This window comes from Mytilus californianus, unplaced genomic scaffold (genome assembly GCF_021869535.1).
Source record: "Mytilus californianus isolate M0D057914Y unplaced genomic scaffold, xbMytCali1.0.p SCAF_4, whole genome shotgun sequence".
NCBI classification, from domain to species: Eukaryota; Metazoa; Mollusca; class Bivalvia; order Mytilida; family Mytilidae; genus Mytilus; species Mytilus californianus.
Window position 1 is genome coordinate 51,672,676 of NW_026262690.1, and position 23,808 is coordinate 51,696,483.

At 32.3% G+C, this 23,808-nt stretch overlaps 2 protein-coding genes across 12 annotated transcripts in view; one reads left to right on the forward strand and one right to left on the reverse strand.

The window, feature by feature from the left end:
• The window catches only part of LOC127698387 (circularly permutated Ras protein 1-like), a 40,150-nt gene extending 32,481 nt beyond the window's left edge, over positions 1 to 7,669 (reverse strand). For 2 of the 3 annotated variants that reach the window (XR_007980814.1, XM_052201822.1), the window contains exons 1-3: positions 7,511 to 7,669; positions 3,804 to 3,948; positions 3,125 to 3,310 (exon numbers count right to left, since the gene is read on the reverse strand). Coding sequence is in view for 2 of the 3 variants with exons in the window: in XM_052201822.1 (XP_052057782.1) it covers positions 3,125 to 3,310; positions 3,804 to 3,926 (309 nt within the window). In the remaining variant the exon portion in view is untranslated. Of the gene's footprint in view, positions 1 to 3,124; positions 3,311 to 3,803; positions 3,949 to 7,459; positions 7,481 to 7,510 lie in introns of those variants that run through there. The other variant, XM_052201823.1, reaches the window with a different exon arrangement.
• Positions 7,670 to 8,122: 453 nt separating this feature from the next.
• The window catches only part of LOC127698388 (centrosomal protein kizuna-like), a 39,454-nt gene continuing 23,768 nt past the window's right edge, over positions 8,123 to 23,808 (forward strand). For 6 of the 9 annotated variants that reach the window (XM_052201824.1, XM_052201831.1, XM_052201825.1 and 3 more), the window contains exons 1-9: positions 8,123 to 8,211; positions 12,518 to 12,580; positions 13,960 to 14,019; positions 15,460 to 15,622; positions 16,144 to 16,233; positions 17,459 to 17,695; positions 19,897 to 20,245; positions 20,750 to 20,990; positions 23,025 to 23,174. In XM_052201824.1, the coding sequence (XP_052057784.1) occupies positions 8,147 to 8,211; positions 12,518 to 12,580; positions 13,960 to 14,019; positions 15,460 to 15,622; positions 16,144 to 16,233; positions 17,459 to 17,695; positions 19,897 to 20,245; positions 20,750 to 20,990; positions 23,025 to 23,174 (1,418 nt within the window). In that variant the 5' untranslated portion in view covers positions 8,123 to 8,146. Of the gene's footprint in view, positions 8,212 to 12,517; positions 12,581 to 13,942; positions 14,020 to 15,459; positions 15,623 to 16,143; positions 16,234 to 17,458; positions 17,696 to 19,896; positions 20,246 to 20,749; positions 20,991 to 23,024; positions 23,175 to 23,808 lie in introns of all 9 variants that reach the window. The other 3 variants (XM_052201827.1, XM_052201833.1, XM_052201832.1) reach the window with 2 other exon arrangements.

Below are 23,808 nucleotides of genomic sequence, written 5' to 3' on the forward strand. Positions count from 1 at the left end.
GGCAAAGAAGGTGCTTAATCCCTGGAGCCTTCCCTTACTTTTTTGGCACTAAAATGTTACCCTGGATTTCCAAAAGTCATCCTTGCTGTAAGTGATTTTTAGGTTTAATGCAATTGCAAATTTGATGTTAAGAAATTTAAAGCCTAAGAAAATTTTATTTGCTAAAAAAAAAAAGTAAAATTGTTGGTATAGCAGACAGATCTGACTTGTTTTCATAGGAACATCATTAACAGCAAACTAGCCATAACCATGCAGTTTTATATCTTTATGCACATCATCAGCTAGTGTTCTACAACTGTGTATAGTTACATTAATATCTCTACAGCTGTTTACGAGGAGTTATTCTTAGGGAGATTATTACCATATATTGCACTATTGAAGTAAATAAGTCAGTTCAATTATCTTCCCTTTAACATGCAGGACCAGATTTTATTTCTTTATGTACATCCTCCGGTAGAGTTCTTCAACTGTGTAGAATTTCATCAATATCTGTATACCCATGGAAAGGAGTTGCACTTATAAGTTATTATCACAAATTGAAATACTAAATTGTAATATATTTGATTATCTCCCCTTTAACCAGTAATTTGTGTAAATTTTCATCAATTTCTGTCCAGCTGTTAAGAGAAGTTGGGCTTACTACAGATTTTTACCACATATTGCACTATTGAAGTAAGTAAGTCTGTTCAAATATCTCCCTTTTACATGCAGGACTGGATTATATTCCCTTAAGTACATCCTTAGGTAGGGTTCTACAACCGTGTATAATTTCTTCAATATCTGTCTACCCATTTAGGAAGCAGTTATTACCACAAACTGAAATATTGAAGGGAATACATTTGATCTATTGAAATATTAAAGGTAGTAAAGGAGTAGAGCCAGTAACCCCTATTAACGCCCCTATAAAGGTGGAGTTCTTCAACTGTGTAGAATTTCATCAATATCTGTATACCCATGGAAAGGAGTTGCACTTATAAGTTATTATCACAAATTGAAATACTAAATTGTAATATATTTGATTATCTCCCCTTTAACCAGTAATTTGTGTAAATTTTCATCAATTTCTGTCCAGCTGTTAAGAGAAGTTGGGCTTACTACAGATTTTTACCACATATTGCACTATTGAAGTAAGTCTGTTCAAATATCTCCCTTTTACATGCAGGACTGGATTATATTCCCTTAAGTACATCCTTAGGTAGGGTTCTACAACCGTGTATAATTTCTTCAATATCTGTCTACCCATTTAGGAAGCAGTTATTACCACAAACTGAAATATTGAAGGGAATACATTTGATCTATTGAAATATTAAAGGTAGTAAAGGAGTAGAGCCAGTAACCCCTATTAACGCCCCTATAAAGGTGTATCTATTAAAAATATTATTTTAGTAGTAAATCTAATGTGTATGTATTTCTAAATGTATCATTTTTGAAAATATAACAAGAGTTAATAAAATGCTCCGCTGGGCGCAGCTTGATACGACCGCAGAGGTCGAACCCTGAACAGTTGGGGCAAGTATAGACACAACATTCAAGCTTGATACAGCACTGAATTTGGATTGTGATTAAATATTTGACACAGCATAGGTTTCTGACACAGAATGAATGTGGTCTAAGAATTTAAAATTTTTTAATTAACCTATTCAAACCATATCATTATTATTTGCTTTTATATATAAATCAGAAATAATCAATTAAAAACAGAAAATTTTAAAGAAAAAAAAAGGAAAAAAGGAAAAAAAAATCCCTCCCCCAAATTTTTTGAACCCCCTTATGATTCATCACCCCCAAACTCAATCCCAGCGTTTCCTTTCTGGTATGGTACCTTGCAGTACAATTTCAGCGAGATCCATACACTTGATCACAAGTTATTGTCTGGAAACTAGAAAAATGTGTTTTTAGGCCCCTTTTTGGCCCCAAATTCCTAAACGTTTAAGGCAATTACCCCCAAACTCAAACCCAGCTTTCCCTTTGTGATATGGAACCTTGTAGTACAATTTCATAAAGATCCATACACTAACACACAAGTTATTATCATGAAACTAGAAAAATGCTTGTTTTTTGCCCCTTTTTTGGCTCCTAATTCCTAAAATTTTGAGGCAATTACCCCCAAAATCAATCACAGCCTTCCCTTTGTGGTATGGAACCTTGTAGTACAATTTCAAAGAGATCCATACACTTGAACACAAGTTATTGTCTGGAAACTAGAAAAATACTTATTTTTGGCCCCTTTTTTGGCCCCTTATTCCTAAACATTTTGGGCAATTACCCCCAAACTCAATCCCATCCTTCCCTTTGTGATATGGAACCTTGTAGTACAATTTCAGAAAGATCCATACACTTACACACAAGTTATTATCATGAAACTAGAAAAATGCTTGTTTTTTGCCCCTTTTTGGCCCCTAATTCCTAAAATTTTGAGGCAATTACCCCCAAAATCAATCCAAGCATTCCCTTTGTGAAATGGAACCTTGTGGTACAATGTCAGAGAGATCCATACATTAACACACAAGTTATGTCTGGAAGTTACAAAAATGCTTATTTTTGGCCCCTTTTTGGCCCCTAATTCCTTAACCGTTGGTACCATAACCCCCAAAATCAATCCCAACCTTCCTTTTGTGGTATTGAACCTTATGGTAAAATTTCATAGAGATCCATTCACTTAAACTAAAGTTAGAGTGCAAAAACCAATGTGTCTTCGGACGACGACGACGACGACGACAACTGAAGTAAGTTAGTTTGATATCTCCCTTTTAACATGTTGGACAAGGATTATATTCCATTATGCACATCCTTAGGCAGTGTTTTACAACTGTGTAAAGTTATCCATCTAGTTGTTTAGGATGAGTTGCAATTACAAGGTGGATGGACAGATCATACAGACTTTCCTTAATATACTAATTCTTGGTTTCAACATGAACATGATGTAGTACTTAACTTTTGAACATCTCATAAATTTATATCAAAAGTAATAATGATAACATAAAAAAGTCCTGTTGTCTGAATTACATAGTATTATCATCAGTGATTTTTTTTGTCATTTCTATCCTACAACATGAGACACTAAATCTATGAACATGGTAATATTTTACAGTTTTTGGTATTGACTGTTGTTAGTAAAACTTACAGCTGGGACTGTTTTGGTATCTTTTATATTTAAAAGAAAATTATATATTGCTTCAGCTTCCTGGAATGACTGAACATCGTTGATACTGTATACAATCATAAACCCATCTCCAGTCCTTATATATTGATCCCTTATAGCAGAATATTCCTCTTGACCAGCTGTGTCCAGTATATCTAAAATACATTGCTGAAATCATAAAATAAAATAATTTTTTAGACTATTAATACATTTGCCAAATGTTCTTTCTATTGCAGCGTGTGATCATGGCTCACTGTTCAATAGTAGAGCTAGTTGGAAAACTAAGGCAGGTTAACAACAACTGAATGTAAAAATTATGCATTTAGGAACAGGGTCAATTGCTAAAGTCTGGCAGGAAATATTAACCCCATAGATATGATCACTCACCACTGTGTACTAGAAGAGCATATATCAGGAAGTCTATATGTTTTTCATTTTGTTTTCTTCATACTAAAATTATAGAACTGATCCAGATTTTCATCTAAATGGACAGATGTAATGATTCAATGTAATGTCTTTCTTGTTTTTAATCTAAATGATGGCATGATCTTTTGTAAAATGTGATTCTATGATGTGTTTTGGAATCAGTTTATCATCACCTGACTATGTTTCCTTTTTATGTTTTTATTACTGTATTAATATTTACAAAGCAGACAGGTACCTGTTCATCAGTATCTGCTTCAAGGTTTTGTTCATCAACCTCCTCAATAATATCCTCTATATCCTCTGCTACCTCCTCATCCTCCTGTTTACCAGTAAACACAAATTGTCCTCCAAATTTCATTTTAAAGTTATTTTGTATCTACCTGAAATATACAAATAAATAGATTATTTTACTTCATCACTGGTAGCGGTGGAATAAAATTTCATTCATCAGCTTTTCTCCCCCGTGTTGCACATATTTTATCTATCCAAGGTACATGGGCAATAACTAATAAAATGCTTTGCCGAGCAATATTCAAGCTTGATACTGTCTGAATTTGGATTGTGATCAAATTTTTGACATAAAATAGGTTTCTGACACAAAATAAATGTGGTCAAAGATCTTAAAAATTTGAAATGGGACATTTAATTTACCTAGTATGGTCTGATATCTAAATTCTAACAACATGGTTAGATTCAGCATATAAAAAAACACCAAAAATTTAATTTTAGTTGAAATCAAACAAAGTTCAATTTTGGACCCTTCAAACCTTAATATGGACTAATTTGAAAACAGGGCCCAAAATAAAAAATATATGTGCACAATAAGATTCAGCATATCATAGAGCTGCAATAATTCATCATCAGTTTTTGATGAAATCAAACAAAGATTAATTTTGGACCCTTTGGACCTCAATGTAGACCAATTTAAAAATGGGGCCCAATATCCAAAATAGTAATACAAGGTTAGAACCCCCAAAAATTAAAGACTTAATTAATCCTATTGAAATTGGTTAAAAGATTTGTATTTATTTTCAATTGAAGATTTCTTGCTATTGCACAATACTGTGCTGTTGCACAATACTTAGTTTATCTGCTATATATAATAATTTACACACACTGTTTGGTGTGTATCTCCTGCCATATCAGTATTTGTTGCTTTTATATATAAATCAGAAATAATCAATGTAAAATTGGAAATTTTTTGGGAAAAAAACCCCCAAAAATCCCCCTCAAATAATTTTTTTTTTGAAAAATCACGAAGATGAAAAGTATGAACCCCCAAAAAAATATTGAAAAAAAAATCCCCCCAAAAAAAATTTGAAAAAAAATTGTGAATTTCAAAAATTTTGAAGAAAAATATGAACTCCCAAAAAAAATTTGAAAAAAAAATCCTCCCCACCACAATTTATTTTAAAAATTTTTAAAGATTACTTTCATTTTGGGAAAAATGTACAATTTCAGAGAGTTCCATAAACTTCAACACAAGTTATTGTCTGGAAACTAGAAAAATGCTTGTTTCTGGTCCCTTTTTTGCCCCTTATTTCTAAACGTTTGGGGCAATTACCCCCAAACTCAATCCCAGCCTTCCCTTTGTGGTATGGAACCTTGTAGTACAATTTCAGAGAGATCCATACACTTGAACACAAGTTATTGTCTTGAAACTAGAAAAATGCTTGTTTTTGGCCCCTTTTTTGTCCCTAATTCCTGAATGTTTGGGGCAATTACCCCCAAACTCAATCCCATCCTTCCCTTTGTGGTATGAAACCTTGTAGTACAATTTCAGAGAGATCCATACACTTAAACACAACTTATTGTCTGGAAACTAGAAAAATGCTTGTTTTTGGCCCCTTTTTTGCCCCTAATTCCTGAACTGTTGGTACCATAACTCCCAAAATCAATCTCAACCTCCCTTTTGTGGTATTGAACCTTGTGGTATTGAACCTTGTGGTAAAATTTCATAGAGATCCATTCACTTAAACTTAAGTTATTGTCCAGAAACCAAATGTGTCTTCGGATGAAGACGACGCTGATGACAACAATGATGACATGATAGCATTATACTAAAGCAAATTTTTGCGGTCAAATAAAAAAATCTTAACACACAGTTAGATTTAGCCTAATTTTATTAAAGAACCCTAAGAATTCAAGCCTATTGAAAATGGACAAGAAATAAGCAATTTATACAACGTTTTAGAAAAATATTGTTTTTGGCTCCTATTTTCTGAACAGTTATAGTTAGGGCCATAACCCTAAAAATCAATCCCAACTTTCCTTTTTTTGGTATGGAACTTTGTGGCACAATTTCATAGAGATCCATAGACTTATACTCAAGTTATTGTCCTAAAACAAACAAGATTATGGTACGTAAGAAAAGGATATTTTGCAAATATTGCTGAAAGATTATGGTCAAGAATTTTAGGCAGGGATATTTTCTACCTTTCCCTAGTGGTAGTTGACGTCTCTATCTTATTGTTCTGGTTATTTTTTGCTGTCTTAAATTTCTCGTTATCTGTAATAGTTATCAAGATAATACCAATAAACAGCTGTGCCATGAGCACATGATATGCCCGTCGCATTTTCAAAGAATAAAATTCAATCACTTCTCAATGTCATATCAGAAATTTATGAAAATTGAAAGGGAGCTTTTGTCAATAGATTTAAACAATTCACCAAAGTTTCATGAGAACTGCTGAAAGCATTTTTGAGGTATTGTCCGAAAAACTGGAAAATACCCCCTTTTTTAATGAATAAAACACCATAACTCGGAAACGTAAAATCTAAAATTTATAAAATTGGAAAGGGAGCTTACATCAATAGATATAAACAATTCACCAAAGTTTCATGAGAACTGCTAAACGCATTTTGGAGTTATTGTCCGAAAACTGTAAACTGCCCCTTTTTTTAATGAATAAAACCCCATAACTCAGAAACATAAAATCTAAAATTTAAGAAAATGGAAAGAGATCTCATGTCAATAGTTATAAACAATTCACCAAAATTTTTTGCAAATTGCTGAAAGCATTTTGGAGTGATTGTCAGAAAACTGGAAAATCCCCCTTTTTTAATGAATAAAACCTCACAACTCGGAAACATAAAATCTGAAATTTATAAAAAACCAAAGGGAGCTCACGTCAATAGATATAAACAATTCACCAAAGTTTTGTGCAAATTGGTTAAAGCGTTTTTGAGTTAATGTCCGACATGTCGACGACGGACGGACAGACAGACGGACGGACAGACAACGGTATACCATAATATGTCCCGTAAACGGGCATATAAAAACTATGAAATTTGCAAACTAAATTGACATTTCAGGGATAATAACTCCAAAATAGATGATTTGATTTTTCTGATAGTCCTGCAGGAGATAGACCTTAGCTGGCCAATCGCCAACTGTCAGATATTTTGTAACTGCTTTAGTTTTTGAGATATAAGCCAAAACCTTTGAAATTTACTAAAAATGAGGACAGACACAATTTTGGCATTTTGAAATAGAAATAATAGTAAGGACCAGCAGATTTTCCCCTAGGACCACCGATTTTAAGAACTCTGTCTTATTATTATTACGGTATACAATTATTGTCTTGTGTGTATGTTTAAAGAATGGTGATAGAATGGGGTTCTAAAAGTATAAGAAAAATACCCACAATAAACAAAATATTCAATCTCTATAAATAATATGTTGTCATTCATTATATTATTAAAACAGAAAGTCCATATTGTTCCATTAAAAGATGAGATAAAAAATATTTGTATTCCAAAGAAGAGCCCATGATGAGCAAAGTAATGTGTAACCTGGGAACAGTATATCCTGGTGTAACAAATATTATGATTTTTTTATAATTGAAAGACACAAATAATTTGGAAAATCAAGTAAAAATATATAACCACCTTATTTCATGGAGATTTCATGTTCTTACGATTAAAAAGAAAGTTACTTACTATTATTTACTTCTAACAATCATAAACTTGTGAGTTTGCCTCTTCAACACATTATTCAAATGTTTGCTATTTTCCAGCGTGTCGTTTTTGACGTTTTTTTCTACGAAAACCGTATTTCAATAAATGAATCTGAATTTATAAATACATGCTGTCACAACTATTTTTATCCTCAACAACGATTGGTGGTTTATTTTAAGAGCTGAGCCCGAGATTTTTTTTCGACCATCTCAAAATTATTAAGGATTCAGTCAACCAGGCTATACAGTTATTGATAAAAAAAATAATGTAAATGCAAGGATGTATAACTAATATACGTCCTTGGTAAATGTAAAAAATATGAATTTGTATAAAGTGCATCTTTAGATTTTTTTAAAGTGAGAATGTCATTCATTCCAATTATCTTCTTTTTATAATTTATCGTAAGAACATGAAATAAGGTGATTATATATTTTTACTTAAATTTCCAAATTATTTGTGTCTTTCAATTATAAAAAAAATCATTGTTATAAATTAAATTGTTCATAAGGGCATTGGGCTCTCCTTCTTCCGTAGAACTAAAATGACTTTTGATACAAGCGTAATCCAAAGTGAGACTCTTTTGTATGGGAGTTTCGTTTCGCCCATGTTTGTTTGCAAATGGCGTCCTCGAATGTTGAATATTACCAAAAACAGAAAGAACTGCAAGATTTTATGTGTGAACAGTATGTTTAAATCACAGGACAATCAATTTACTCTAAATTCATCATAGTTTTTTCATATTGGAAAGCTATTTGTTGTTCTATTTATGTATATGCATCTCAAAATATAACTATCAATGATAAGGCCACTTTTAGTTTTAGTTTTAATAACTTTTATCTATAAAAATCACAGACAGATTTTCTTATGACTTTTTTAAATGCTTGACCTGTTTTCTTTTTCAAATCAATAGTTTCAGAATCACTATTATGTACAAAATGCAAATATATCAGATTAATCAAATATTTGAATTTTCTTGTCTTGACTTGTCACTACTCCAGTTTAGGTGAATCCCGATCCGTTCGCCCAAAATCATGTTCGCTCCCATTCACTTCCGCCCCTTTCAAGTTCACATCCTTTTTATATGTTTTGTGTTCAATACATTTTTAATCGTGTATAAGTACAGTATAGTGTCCGGTAATTCAACCCGTCCGGTAAACCCGCCCACTCCCATTTCTTCCGTAATTGTCATTTCCGTGAATATTTCGTCTGCTCTTTTATTCATAGGAACTGTACTTATCATCACTGCATGTCAAATTTTAAAGAAAAATCCTTTATTACGAAAATATCTAGGGATATATTTGATACAGTTTCTAAAGCTTAAGATAATCATATTATTGCTTACAAAACTCATTTCTGACTTGAAATTTTTTTTGGGATTATCTGGAATCTCTATAAGTGGTCTTTTAATAAACAGATCACTTTTCCTTTCATAAATTTGTGATAAACTGGCCCTCCATACATATTTATTGTGCATGGACGGATTTACCGGACAAACACATTTCCGATAAAAACATTGATGACCCACTTGTTTTGTTGATTTTAAAATTTATTTCAGATATTTTTTGGGAAATGAGATAAACTACTCAAAGTTGATTTGTCAGCTAATCGATTTATATTAAATTTGATACAATTTGTATATAATTTTAAAGCAGAAATACATACGATCAAAGCCTTATGTGGGCCGATTTACCGGACTGCATCGTAAATGTATTGCTATAAATAAGTTTTTTGTATTGTTTCCTAAAAAATAAAGTAATATTCTTAAAATGTATTGTTTCCTAAAAAAAAAGTAATATTCTTAAAATGTATTGTTTCCTGTAGTGTTTTATTATTTATTTTGACGAAATGAATCATGAATAAAAGATTGTCATGAAGATTAAGGCAAAGTTCATTCATCTAAGACTTGTATTAAAAAAAAAAGGCAAAAGATACCAAATCTTCTTTGATTTTATTTATTCATACCCGAGTTCATGCCAAGCTAACTGCATGTTGTATATACATGTACATCAAATCTAGTTATAACGACAATCATGATTTTCAAACACAGAACAATAATACCAAATTTGGCTATGTAAATACCAATTAACAGTAATCATAAAATGAAATAGAGAATGGAAATTGGAAATGCATACCTAATTAACACTGAAAAATTAATCATCAAATCACAAAAAAAATATTTCATTTAAAAATTCCCGAATTTTTATTAATGAAAATTTAAATATTTTGATATTAAAACATCTAATAATTCAACCAGTATTTGAATAGAAATAGGGTGCGAACAAACCCAGGGGGCGAACGTGTATTGGAGTGAACAGACCCGATACCAGTTTAGGTTCATCTTATTCATTAATACTTAGAGTTACTTAAAGATGATTTCTAGTACAGGATCCTTACAGTTCTTCACCAGATTCATAATTTAATTTATTTGATTTACTTTTAGTTTTTTGACTTCCTCATATTTCTCTTCATTTATCCAATGTTTGTCTAACCGGTTTTTGAAGGCAAGTTTAAAAAAGATAGAAAAGAGCTTGCTTCCTTATCATTAATAAGTAGCCATTTACAATTTTAAATGCTTCATTGAATCACATCCCCTCTTCATAATTCTCCTGTGTGATAATGTAGGTAAGCCTAGTTTTTTCAATCTTTCTGGATAACTCATATCTTTGAGGCCTGGTAGCTGTTTAGTTGCCCTTCTTAGAACTATCTTGTCAATATCTTTTTTCTTGTATGGTGACCAAACTGAACTTGCGTAGTCCAGGTGAGTTCTTACCATAGTTTTATACAATGGTAAGAATGTCTCTGTACCCAAATATTTAAATGTTCTCCTGAGGACCGCAAAGATTGTGTTGGCCTTATTGACTTTTATACTTATATGATTTTTGAATGAGACTTCTGAGTCGATTAAGACTCCTATATCTTTTTCCTTCTTGACCCTTGTAATTGTTTTACTGCGTAGACTGTAACTAGGTAATTGATCGCTGCTGTTTGCTTTCTTAGAAATTTTCATATGTTTACACTTCTCGGGATGAAATTTTAAAAACCATCTATCGCTCCATGCTTCAACTTGTTTAGGTCCTCTTGTAAAATATTGCTATCTTTTGGATCTTTTATTATTCTAAACATCTTGGTGTCATCTGCGAATAGGTAAACATCTGAATCTACTTAGTCAGGTAGGTCGTTTATATATATTACAAACAGCAGAGGGCCCAGCATTGATCCTTGAGGAATCCCTGATGTTACGTTTGCCCAGTCTGATTCTTCACCATTTACCATTACCTTTTGTTGTCTACCATAATATAGAAAGCTTGTGATCCATCCTAATATGTGGTCTTCTCTTCCAAAGTTATTTATTTTGGTAATCTTTTATGCTTTCCTAAAATTGGTATAAATGCAATCTGTTTCTAGGTCCTGATCTAATGCCTCTGTCTACTTATCAATAACATCAAATCCAGTTGACCTCCCTGCAATAAAACCATATTGCTTTTTAGAAAACAGTTTATTTATTTTCCATTTGGTCTATTATACATGTATATTCCCATAGTATTTTTTCCATTATTTTACATACAACTGATGTCAAGCTGACTGTTCTGAAATTTTTAGCTAGTGACTTATTTCCCTTCTTAAATATTGCACTAATCATTGCATTTTTGCAATCGGTTGGAACTGATTTACTATCAATTGACTAGTTAAAAATTAGGCACAACAGCTTTGCTGGATGTAGTTTGTCCATACCTGGTGATTTATCTATTTTTAACTTTGTTAAATATTTAAGAACTGTTTCCTCCCTAATTATTGGTTTTGACATTAAGTTTATTACTGGCACCTGCTCTGGTATTGGTACTTGTCTGTCTGGTTCTTCAGTGAATACACTGGAAAAGTAATCAACTAGTATCTTTGCTTTTATATTGTTATCCTCATTTTTTTCTGATTTTTTATCTTCTGGATCAATGTGTAAGTCCCCAATCCCTTTTAAAGAGATATGTTCAATTAAACATAGTAACATGAGCTCTCTTAGAGCTTTTAAACTGACTTGATATTTAAAACATATAACAAGTATTTAATACATAATTTTTTTATTAGTTGTTATTGGCTTTTAACTAGCTTTCAGTTTAAACTGCCAGTACTCTCAGATCTGTACTTTTTGTCATTGGTATTTTAATTAGTTTTTTTGTATGCTTTGTTTCTTGTGGAGAGTTGCATTTTGTCTCATTGGTAATCATACCACATCTTCTTATTTTTATATTAGATTAATTTACATAAAAAATTACACTGTTGTTAGAATTGGTGAAAGTAAGCTTCTTGTCATCACATGTAAGTAGTTCTGATTCCTCATTCATTTAAGGCCCTTTTTGAAGTAAAACTTTGAAATAGTAAAATTCCTATGATTATGGTATGGTCTTCTTTCTGAATTAAATTAAGTGACCTTGTATAACATTCATCACCATGATGGTAGCTAGTGTGTATTATAGAGGTGTTATACATGTTTAATATCTTACCAAAAATTTTCCACAGATTCCTTTGTAAAATACAATATTGTGGGATATTTAACAATACATACAATCTTGAATATTTTAGAATTAAAAAAAAAAATGTTCATGCTGAAAAACTTTAGCATGCTAACTTTGCCTTTCAAATCTTGTAGGTTCTAAAGAGGCTCTGAATATATGAAATGATATTGCACTTGTTAGCAAATAAAATTAAAATGCCCTTGAATGTGAGATATGACAGATATAATTGCTGTTGCAATGTTGTTTAAAAGAATTGGTGCTTATAAAACAAATTGTAAAAGGACAGTATTGCTATATTTGGTACTTTATAATATGACAAGTTAGTTTAATGTATTCAACAAATATGAAGGAATAATGTCTTTTACAGTATACTTTCAAGCTCATGTAAGTTAATATAATGCTTTGAACATTGTATACCAGTGAAATTACCCTAAAATAAAAGACATAAATATTACAAAACTTGTTATACATGTACTTGTAGGGAACAGAGAAGACAACATTTAGAACATCAGTTGCAGGTTTACTCTAGGTCTGATGAAAGACTGTAAGCATTAATTTTATCTAAGAGTTAATTCTGTTTGTAAATATCTAAAATATTGCCATGAAATGTCTAATTGTCTAAAAAATTATCATATAAATTTTAGAAGAAACAAATTTTGTATTGTGGGTCTCTTTCCTTTAATGTCAATGTTGATTTTTTTTCACGTTACAGTAAATTTGGAAGTAGAAGACATAAATATAGTTTTAACATTTTAACATTATCGTCACTACTAAATTAGAAATGTTTTCTTATACAGGTATACCCCATTTTACCAAGTACTAAGGGTACAAGTATTATGTTTCTGCCCTGTCATCCTGTCTGCCACTTAGCTGTCACTAAATATTGGTTTCTGGGTGATATTTGGAGATTCATACTTATGATCGGAATCAATTTTGGATACATTATTGTAAATGGTCACTCAAACTGAAGTTTTGAAAGGATGATCCTTAGTGCAGAAAAGGGCTATAGGGATGATAAATAGAGAATATTTGTTGGAATTTGAACCAAAGTTTGATAAATGGTCAAATCCATAGTAAAGGTCACCATGTTAAAAATAGATCCAAATCAGTGCATATCTTCTTATTTTATATATAATGGATTTCTTTTTGATAGGTCTTGAAACTTTATTAGAAGTGGAACCAAAAATTTAATATTTGACCTTGAACCTTTGTTCATCGACTTTGGATTTTTTTTTTATAAGATTACAGGTTGACATATTGTCATTTTGAAATCAATATTTGCATTTTACTATCAAAATGACATGCAAGCCCTCTGTGTCAACAGTTTATTTTATAAAGTGTCTTTGCAAAACAGATTCAAATGCTAATGTAAAACAATACCATTGCTTAACAAGCTTCATTATTATATCCTTCAAGACAGAATCAAAATGAAATATCTTTCTTAAAACATATGATGCTGCAATTGGTTCACTCTAGAATACATTTGATTCAAATCATTTCCATTACCAGAAAAACTTTTTAATTATATACTGATTTCTAAAGTCATTTCAAGGTTTTATGTGCTAACTGGATCCCTGCATCTTTGAACTGATAAAGTCATTGTGCCTGCTTGACATTTTTTAAACATCTGTCTTTATTCTTATGTACATAATCCAACCATGCCTAAAGAAATATATTAATTTTATCAACTAACACATTTATCTGAGCAGTCATAATGAAATTATCCCCATCAGAATATTCAGTCCTTTGCTCTACATACTGAAGTAAATTTTATACCCAATAAATGTGCAAATGACATCAAATATTGCCACTTGAAACCAAACACTTTGATGGAAAGATAACAATTTGAATCAAGCATATTGAATGCAGTTATATTGTGTCCCTACTATATTTATGTTTCAAACAGGTAACTTTTGTCTTCAGTCATAGAGTTAGTAGGATGCCAGGTACCAGTTATTCAAAATCTAAAGACACTTCAAACAAGTAAATAAAAAAAGAGCACAGTGTGTTTTTGATGTAAAAGTGGACAGTGGTTGCACAAGAATATATTGATATGTACCTAATTTACCTCATTAATATGTGACTTCCAATAACTTTGTGGCACATGCTTTGCTATTGTTTTCTGATGTATACATGAGGAAGCACCATTTTAAAACTAACATTTTGGAAATGTTGCAAATATGAAAGCTTACGGAGCACAAACATATTCAAGTCACTTCTTAGAGTTATTTCAAGCTCATGCTATTTTTTGTTTGTAAATATGTGTTTTAAACTGTGAAAATATTTACTTCCTTATTTTCTTACTACATATACAGTATATGATGGTTCTAACACTATACACAGTATTTTTTATCATACCAATAAGTTTTCTTTTAATGTTTTTTTTTTTAAATTTTTATAAAATATCCCTTAAAGGGGCACTAGCTACGAGATATAGAGAAATTGAAATACATGTATGTTTTTTTTTTGTTCAATCATTAATGAAAGTGAAATAATGAAATAAATAATTCACTTTTAACAGCCAGTTTGGTTCAATTTTGTCAAAATAAGCTCAGAAACGTTGCTGATGAATTATTCACTTGTAAGTGAATAATTTGACCTCATTGAATCCATATTCATGTGACCTTCAATTTAACCCCTTAGCTAGAGATAGGTTACCCATAAACTAGGCGTTTTCAGCTATAAAAAATGAAAAGAATGTCAACAATGAAAGTGAAACAAGGGTAAACCATTTGGTTTACTGATTTGATCCTCAAAATCTTAATTCTTATACAGGTAAACATGATAATTAACATATTTTTTAACCTAGAATATGAAACCAAACGGACCTAGAAAAATCCAATTGCAAGTGTTTGCTATCTATTTATATCTATATTTATGTTTATATCAGGTTATATGACCGTCTACAGTCTTCGGAGGTCACCACAATGGTTAATTAGATGGCGTCTAGACTTAAATACACACGAAATGCTGATACATATTATAGAGTCCATGCATTTTAAATTGTTTATTTTAGACTCTTTATAATTTGGATATACGTTTTAGTATGTTATAAATCAAATATGAGAATTTGAATCAAATTGGTGAACATGAATTTGACAGCTAATGCCCCTTCAAATGATTTGAAATAAGAAATTTAAGGTCTTCGTGATACTAATCATGGAAGTTTTGTAAATTATTGGTAGAAGTGGTAGAAGTTAAAATATTATTTTTCTTAAAAAGACCGGCAAAAGTTTCTTCTATCGAAATATTTACTGTGTACTATGCAAAAGTGTGTATGTATTTTTACGATACCAGCAGTTGTTTGTTTCTTGGTTTTTACTCAAATAAAAAAATATATAGCTCTGTGATACCCCCCAAAAAATGATTAAAGATGTGTATTGAGTAATTTTATACATGTATATTTACTTTGTCTTCTCATAGAGCTAAGCTAAGAGCTACTAGATTACAGAGCTATTGGAGGAAAATATGTGAAGATCAGAGAAGAAGTCAGCAAAGAAATGACCAGATTTTAAAAGAGTTTGATCGAATTGATGCACATTTGGGAAACTTGTCAGCTAGGACAGAGAGACTCAGACTTCTTAAGGCATGACTAAAATATTTTTTTAATGGCCAAGATTACAACTAAAACCATACATGTGTTAACCAATTTTCTTACAATTATTCAGTTCAGCTTAAATTTTATCTTAAGCTATATAATCTATGATCTTATATTGAAAACAATATTTTACATCTGAAACAACCTTCTCCAGGTAACTAACTACCTTAGATATGTACAACTTCCACTTTTGCAATTCCTTTTTTAACACCTGATATTTTTTAAAATTGGTCTTGATTACATTTGAATAGAATGACCACGTTAGAAAATTGGGTAACACATACATGTGTTTTGATTTCAGATTTTTTTTGTATTTGTTTTGCAGAATATAATGGCAATTTTGTTTATCTATCAAAGTTCTTCATGAATTAGAAATTATTTTCTGTAATTTCTGCTATTCTATAATGGTCAGTATCACATTTAAAAGCATTTAGGTAAACAGAAGAAAAATTGTGCAACTTGTTATTTCTATTGGCTATATATATTAACAAATTCAGTCTCACTTTCAGCAACAATATGCGGATTACATAGAAAAAACATATCCACAATGGCACCAACAGGTTTTGCAGATGAAACAAAGGAAAGATGAATCACAGAAGGTTTGCTTCTTAAAAATATCTCAAACTCTAGAATTGAGAACGGTTTCTCATGCTCTCAGACTTTATACAGTGATAATACAGATAGTGATTACAGTCATTATTATTCCCAAAAATGTTTGCTTAGTTTAGATTTAAATAATTGGGCTACTTCAGAAACAAATTATAAACCATTTTCTCCATCTTATCAAACATTCTACATTTGTTAATTAGAATTATTATCAATGTACATGCTAATTTAGCCAAATACAGAAACATAACACTTAATGAATTTAAATATCAATTAAGGTTCTCATGGCCCAAAATATCAATGTTAGCTATTGCAATCATTTAATTTTCATTGTTATCTGTTCTGGAGATAATCCTTTTGAAATCCCTAGGCCAATTGGACCTAGATATCATGATGTCTACTTTTTGAAATTTTATCTGATGACCCAACTAATCAAACAAAATGAGCCACTTTACTATAAAAATATATATAATGAAATATTGATGTTGCTTCTCCAATGACAATGCTTATTGAGACCAAGTTTACACTTGAAGATAAACTATCAAACATCATCATGATACCTAGGTCATGATGTATGTAAATTTCATACAACAATTATATTTTTAAAATGACTTTGTCAACAACCAAAAAAGAAGATAGATAATAAAGTTAAAAGCCAATATTAGTCTTTTCCTCTGCAAATGCAAAGTCTGATGAGACCACATGCTTGTGAATAGGTCATAGTGTGACCTGCCATTGGGAATGTGTCACTTGATCCATGCTTGCTAATCAAGGTAGATGAAAAAGAACTGATAGAAATAATTTTAAAATGAATAGTTGTTTAGACCAGTTTTAATCAGTTTAAACAGGAATATTACTAAGATTATACCCTTTCAAATTACAATTAATGACCTTGTCAAGATCTAAAATTACTATCACATATATATTACATAGAACTTTATGGTGAAATACAGCCAAAGTAAATCAAATGTTATTCTTAGGGAGTCTGTTTCATATTTATATTTTATGACTTGGCAGATGCAGCAACTGAGACTTGTTATAAAACTTTATAGTGTCAAACAACAATTTTGTTGTTGTTATTTTTAAATTTTTTTACCTCTAGATCCCATAATCGGCTTGCATTGCATATTACCAAATGTAGCTAAATGATTCCATGATAGCCTTCTTATGTGGTATATTTCATTGATAGAGTCATTATGCTTTGATAAAATATTTCAGCATCATCATGAAAGAGCTACTAACTTGTCCCAGTTTTCTCAGTACACACCACAGAAGCAACAGCCAGTTACAGATCAGTTTGTGGCCTCTACATCATCTAGTCAGTTTGCTACACAGCCTGGACAACAGAATCAGTTTGTTGCTTCTACACCTGCATATCATCAACAACAACAACATGTTCCTGATGTATCAGTTACACCTATACATAGAGATTCAAGAGACAGAATTAGTACTCAGGTAAATATCTCCAAGCTGGTTACTGCTATTTATTCTGATGTAATGCATCCACCAGTAAATTTTAAAAAAACTGTCACATTTAGAGATATTTTCCTAATGCTTGTAGTTTAAAGGTTTGGTTTGCTTTCTTGCTTTGTTTGTATAAATGTTTGCTCAAGCATTGTACTTAAGATTGACATCTGCAATCAATAGATAGGCAGGGCTTCAGCTTGTATACATTAACTTAAATGTTTTTGGATGTTAAGTATAATGCAGAGTATAATGTATACAAGCTGAAGCCCCGCCTATGTATTGATTGCAGATGTCAATCTTAATTACAATGCTTGAGCAAACATTTATACAAACAAAGCAAGCAAGCAAGCCAACTAAACCTTTAAACTACAAGCATTAGGAAAATAACTATAAATGGAGCTATAATATACTTTCATGGAAACACCTAATAGCTAGGTCAGACTTTTCATTTTTGTCTCGCCTGTGACTTCTGTTGTACAAAGAGAGACATAGGGATAGTGATCCAGCATGAGACAGTTTTCACTTGACCTCGACCTCATTTCATGGATCAGTGAACAAGGTTAGGTTTTTTTGGTCAAGTCCATATCTCATATACTATAAGCAATGGATCTACTATATTTGGTGTATGGAATATTTTTAAGGTGTACATGTCCGACTGGTTGGTTTCATCTGACCATGACCTCAATTTCAGGGTTCATTGGACAATGTTTAGTTTTTGCGGTTTTGTCTATTCCTCAGAATGATTGTAAGATGTACATGTTCGTCTGACAGGGTTCATATGACTATGATATCATTTTCATGGTTCATTGGGCAATATTTAGTTTTTGATTTGATTTGATTTGATTTTTGATGTTTTAACACCACTTTTAAGCACCGCTTTTGGGCTATTTTGTGGCGGCCAGTTTTTATTGGTTGAGGAAGCTGGAGTGCCCTGAGAAAACCACCGACCTTCGATAGGAAAACTGACAATCCTAGTCAATTAAGATTGGAGTCAAGTGCACCCGCACGAGCGTGGTTCGAACTCACAACCTCAGTATTTAGTTTTAGTTTTTGTAATTTTATCAGTTTATCAGATACTATAAACAATAGGTCAACTATATTTGGTATATGGAATGATTGTAAGGTGTACATGTCTGTCTGGCAGGGTTCATATGACCTTGACCTCATTTTTGTGGTTCATTGGTCAATTTTAAGATTTTGTGGTTTGATCTTTTTGTCTGGAACTATTAGCAATAGGACCGTGGAATGATTGTAAGGTATGCATGTCTGTCTGGCATGGTTCATCTGTCAGTTACTTCATTTTCATAGAACATTGATAATTTTAAGTGTATGTGATAGTTGTAGTAAAACCTTCATATAACAGACTTTTAACATAAGTTCAATGATAAGTAAAACAGGTGAGAGACATTGCAGCGTGTGCACTCTTGTGTAGTATATTTACAAAAAAACAATTAAACAGTTATTATTTTTGACAATGGACAAAGTTTTTATGTTTGGCTCACCTGGCTTTTAGCCCACAGTGTGCAACTGCTATCACTTGTCATCTGTATCACATTGTAAACTTTAAAAAAAACTTCTCCTCTGAAAGCATGTGAACAATTGGGACCTTAATTTTCCTGCATCATCATACAGGTGTCTTCTTAAAAAGTTATGTTTGCTTTCATAATTATATAACTTTATCAAACAAACATGACCCGCCACTTAACCAAAAATAAAACATACTGGTATATCCACACAAATTTTTTTTTAAATCCGAAAAAATCCTGTAATCCTGACATTACCTGTTCTAACATGACACAAGATTGATCAGTCAGTACACTTATAAACATGTACGATATTTATGCATGAAAAAACAACAGAACAAATAAAAACAAACTTGAATCATGGCAAGAGTCTGGTTACAATACCATGGCTTGTGATACAGTCTGACATTTATGAGCATAAGTAGTATTTAGACCACTGGGGAACATATTTTATATTACCAGTATTCAAGATAAATGTCTAATTATGAGAAAATATCTTATAAGTCATGAATAATTCAGTATAAACTGCTCACAACATGAATTCTAAGTTTCTTTAGATTAAAAGTTGTAAAATTTCTCTGTCATTCAATCAATCAACCACTTACACACTTATGATACCCACTATCAGTAGTATATGTTTACATTCAAAACAACTTTTTCTTGAAGGTGACACAAGAATCTGCAGTGTATGCTAATTTTACCTCAGTAACCAGAGACAGTTCAATGCCTCAGTTCACTACACCACCACAAACTAGTACACAGCAGCAGCATGCTGCTTCTCTTCAAAAACAGCATAGTAATCAGCAGTATGTATCACCATCTCAGACCTCAGCAGCTGGGTATAAGGTTCCTGCAGAGAAAGAATCGGATGCTCAGTTGAAAGTTAGTGATTTACAAGGAGACATCAGTTTTAGTTCTGATATTCCATCTGAGGTTATAAATAGACCTATTCAGAGTATAACTGTTGAGAAATTTGGACAGAAAGTTACACAGGAACCCAGAGTGGAATCACCAGGTACTAGAATAAAAACCTTTATATCTTAAATAAGCTTTTCGTAGAATTTATTTATTAATCTTGCTAGTTGAGGTAAATTAACCTTGTTCCTTGTTACTACATTCATGTTTTGGTAAATTGTGTTTGTATGAACTAGAACAAAGCTTTGGGGTATGTAGAAAACATATGGGAACATCATCTCAGAATTTATTTGACATGTTGAATTAATATGATGTATTGGTGTTTATACAGGTGTTTTATTGTTTGTGTATTTGTGATTGTTATGCCTTTCTTAATCCTATGATGGCAGCCTTGTGTAATATGTATTTAAAAGACACTTAAGACTTTCATGAAAATTTCTAGGAAAAGAATTGTATTGATTTGATAATATGTGTGAATGATTAGATAATGATTTTGTCATTTATAATTATTGTGGGTTTCAAGGTACATGCATGCATGCATAATCCAGTACTAGGTAAATCAAATGGTTAAAATTTGATATTTTTGTTTTCTGTCTTTGTAAAGATATTGTATCTAAATCAACATCTGGTCAAATGGAACCAAATTCAGCTGATGAAGCAGATGATGATATTAGTAACTTTGACGAGGAGGACATTCCTGATGATGGCCGTCAAGCACCTACCCCAGCACGACAAGCCACACATGTAGATGTAATGGAGGAGATGTCTTCCCCTGAAGAATCCCCTATACCTACACCTCAACCAGGTGGCCATCAAGTCTTAACAGTACCTACAGCTGGAATAAGGTATAACATTGATATTCAAAGTATTTTATAGGGAAATTTCTGGATAGTGTTCGAAGAATAATTCTGTTTGAGAAAAATATTTTAAAAAGACAAGCCTTTAGTTACATTTTTAGCTCACCTGGCCCGAAGGGCCAAGTGAGCTATTCTCATCACTTGGCGTCCGTCGTCGTCCGTCGTCGTCGTCGTTAACTTTTTACATTTTGAACTTCTTCTAGAGAACCACTGAATGGAATGAAACCAAACATGGCATGAATGTTCCTTATGAGGTGCTGACCAAGTGTTGTTACTTTGTAGCCAATCCATCATACAAGATGGCCGCCAGCGGGGGACTTAGTTTAACATAGGACCCTATGGGAAATACATACAAATGTCTTCTTTTAGAGAACCACTGAATGGAATGAAACCAAACATGGTATGAATGTTCCTTATGAGGTGCTGACCAAGTGTTGTTACTTTGAAGCCGATTCATCATCCAAGATGGCCACAAGCGGGGGACTTAGTTTAACATAGGACCCTATGGGAAATATTTACAAATGTCTTCTTTTAGAGAACAACTGAATGGAATGAAACCAAACATGGCATGAATGTTCCTAATGCAGTGCTGACTAAGTGTTGTTACTTTGAAGCTGATCCATCATCCAAGATGGCCACCAGCGGGGGACTTAGTTTAACATAGGACCCTATGGGAAATGCATACGAATGTCTTCTTTTAGAGAACCACTGAATGGAATGAAACCAAACATGGCATGGATGTTCCTTATTAGGTGCTGACCAAGTGTTGTTACTTTGAAGCTGATCCATCATCCAAGATGGCCACCAGCGGGGGACTTAGTTTAACATAGGACCCTATGGGAAATACATACAAATGTCTTCTTTTAAAGAACCATTGAATGGAATGAAACCAAACATGGCATGAATGTTCCTTTTGAGGTGCTGACCAAGTGTTGTTACTTTGAAGCTGATCCATCATCCAAGATGGCCGCCAGCGGGGGACTTAGTTTAACATAGGACCCTAAGGGAAATACATACGAATGTCTTCTTTTAGAGAACCACTGAATGGAATGAAACCAAACATGGAATGAATGTTCCTTATGAAATGCTGACCAAGTGTTGTTTCTTTGAAGCCGACCCATCATTCAAGATGGCCACCAGCGGGGGACTTAGTTTAACATAGGACCCTATGGGAAATACATGTGAATGTCTTCTTTTTGAGAACCACTGAATGGAATGAAACCAAACATGGCATGAATGTTCCTTATTAGGTGCTGACCAAGTGTTGTTACTTTGAAGCAGATCCATCATCCAAGATGGCCACCAGCTGGGGACAGTGTTTAACATAAGACCCTATTGGAAATACATACAAATGCTTCTTCTAGAGGTGCACTGAATGGAATGAAACCAAACATGGCATAAATGTTTCTTATGAGGTGCTGATGAAGTGTTGCTACTTTGATTTATTGTTCAAGATGGCCACCAGGATTTTTTATTTAATTACAGGGCCAATATTAAACCAAATTTGGCCTCACTCATTATTAGGGTATCTGTTATGATTTTAATCTATTTTAACATGATTTCCAAAGCCAAAGTAGAATCAGGTGAGCGACACAGGCTCTTGAGAGCCTCTAGTTTCTTTCCTCAAGATTTTTACAGTTCACAAATTTTATTTCCTCATGAAACAAACTGGTCCTGGGGGTTAAAATCCTTCAGTCTGAATAAAAAAAGATATATGGGGTTAAACATCAATGAGACAGCAACTAAACAACCAAAATTTATATGAAATAGACAATGTGTCATTGTATTGCCTACAGAAATAGACAAATGCTCAAACCATATGGCAAGCTCTATGTCTTCCAAAATTATGAAAGAATTCAAAAGAGACAACAGAAAATCTGACTTACAGTTTCAAAATAGATCATAAAATATCAAATTTAATGAGAATTCTGGATTGTTAGACAGTCCATAAGATACTGACACTAACATAAATATTATTTTATCCATTATATTTCTATTTAAAACCTATGGATTTTTTTCTAGTCGTTCACCACTACTAGACTCAGAACTGACAATAGATGGTATTATACACCTGATACATTATGTTGAAAGTGTAATCCCTGATGCTTTGTCACTGGAAGGCTTCTACAGATCTACCCCACCACAGCATGGAGAAAAAATTGAAATCATTAGGTAAGATAAAGTTGAATTTATACAAAATGAAAGCAAGTGATTTTCACATTTTGCATAATTCATAAGTACAGTAACAATGTGCAAAATAATGTTGATTTATTAGGTGGGTGGAGCTTATTTTCTACAATCTTGGGTTGTTTTCATACAAATTAGAAACATCATATGACAGAATCAAATGGTTCATCTTTCAGTCAATGAAGAGTCAGCATTTGTATGAATTGAACACCTACTGTGAATATAGTTGTACCAAGAAAATGATATGAGACAAGTGTTACCTGTGAAAGTCAGAACACTTTCAAGTGGTTCATTTCTGCTGAGTTTGAATTTCACAATTTCTAGAGGTTAACCTGTTAGCAAGGTTTTTAACTGGATTTTCGAAGGAAAAATCGGTTATTGAATTGGGGATGTAAGGGGGCGGGCGGGTGGCTGCCAAATAGTGTCCGTTCACTAACATGAAAACACTTTGACGAAATTTTTTCAAATTTAGATATGTTGTTTCCTGTGACTAAATAAAGGTCAAGTTCAATTTTCACGATTTTAGCTTTTCTCGTTGTTGAGTTGTAGACCTTTCAGTAGCCAAAAGTGATATTTATTATGTGATTGAGTTATTTCCCTTTGAACAGAAATGGTGTAA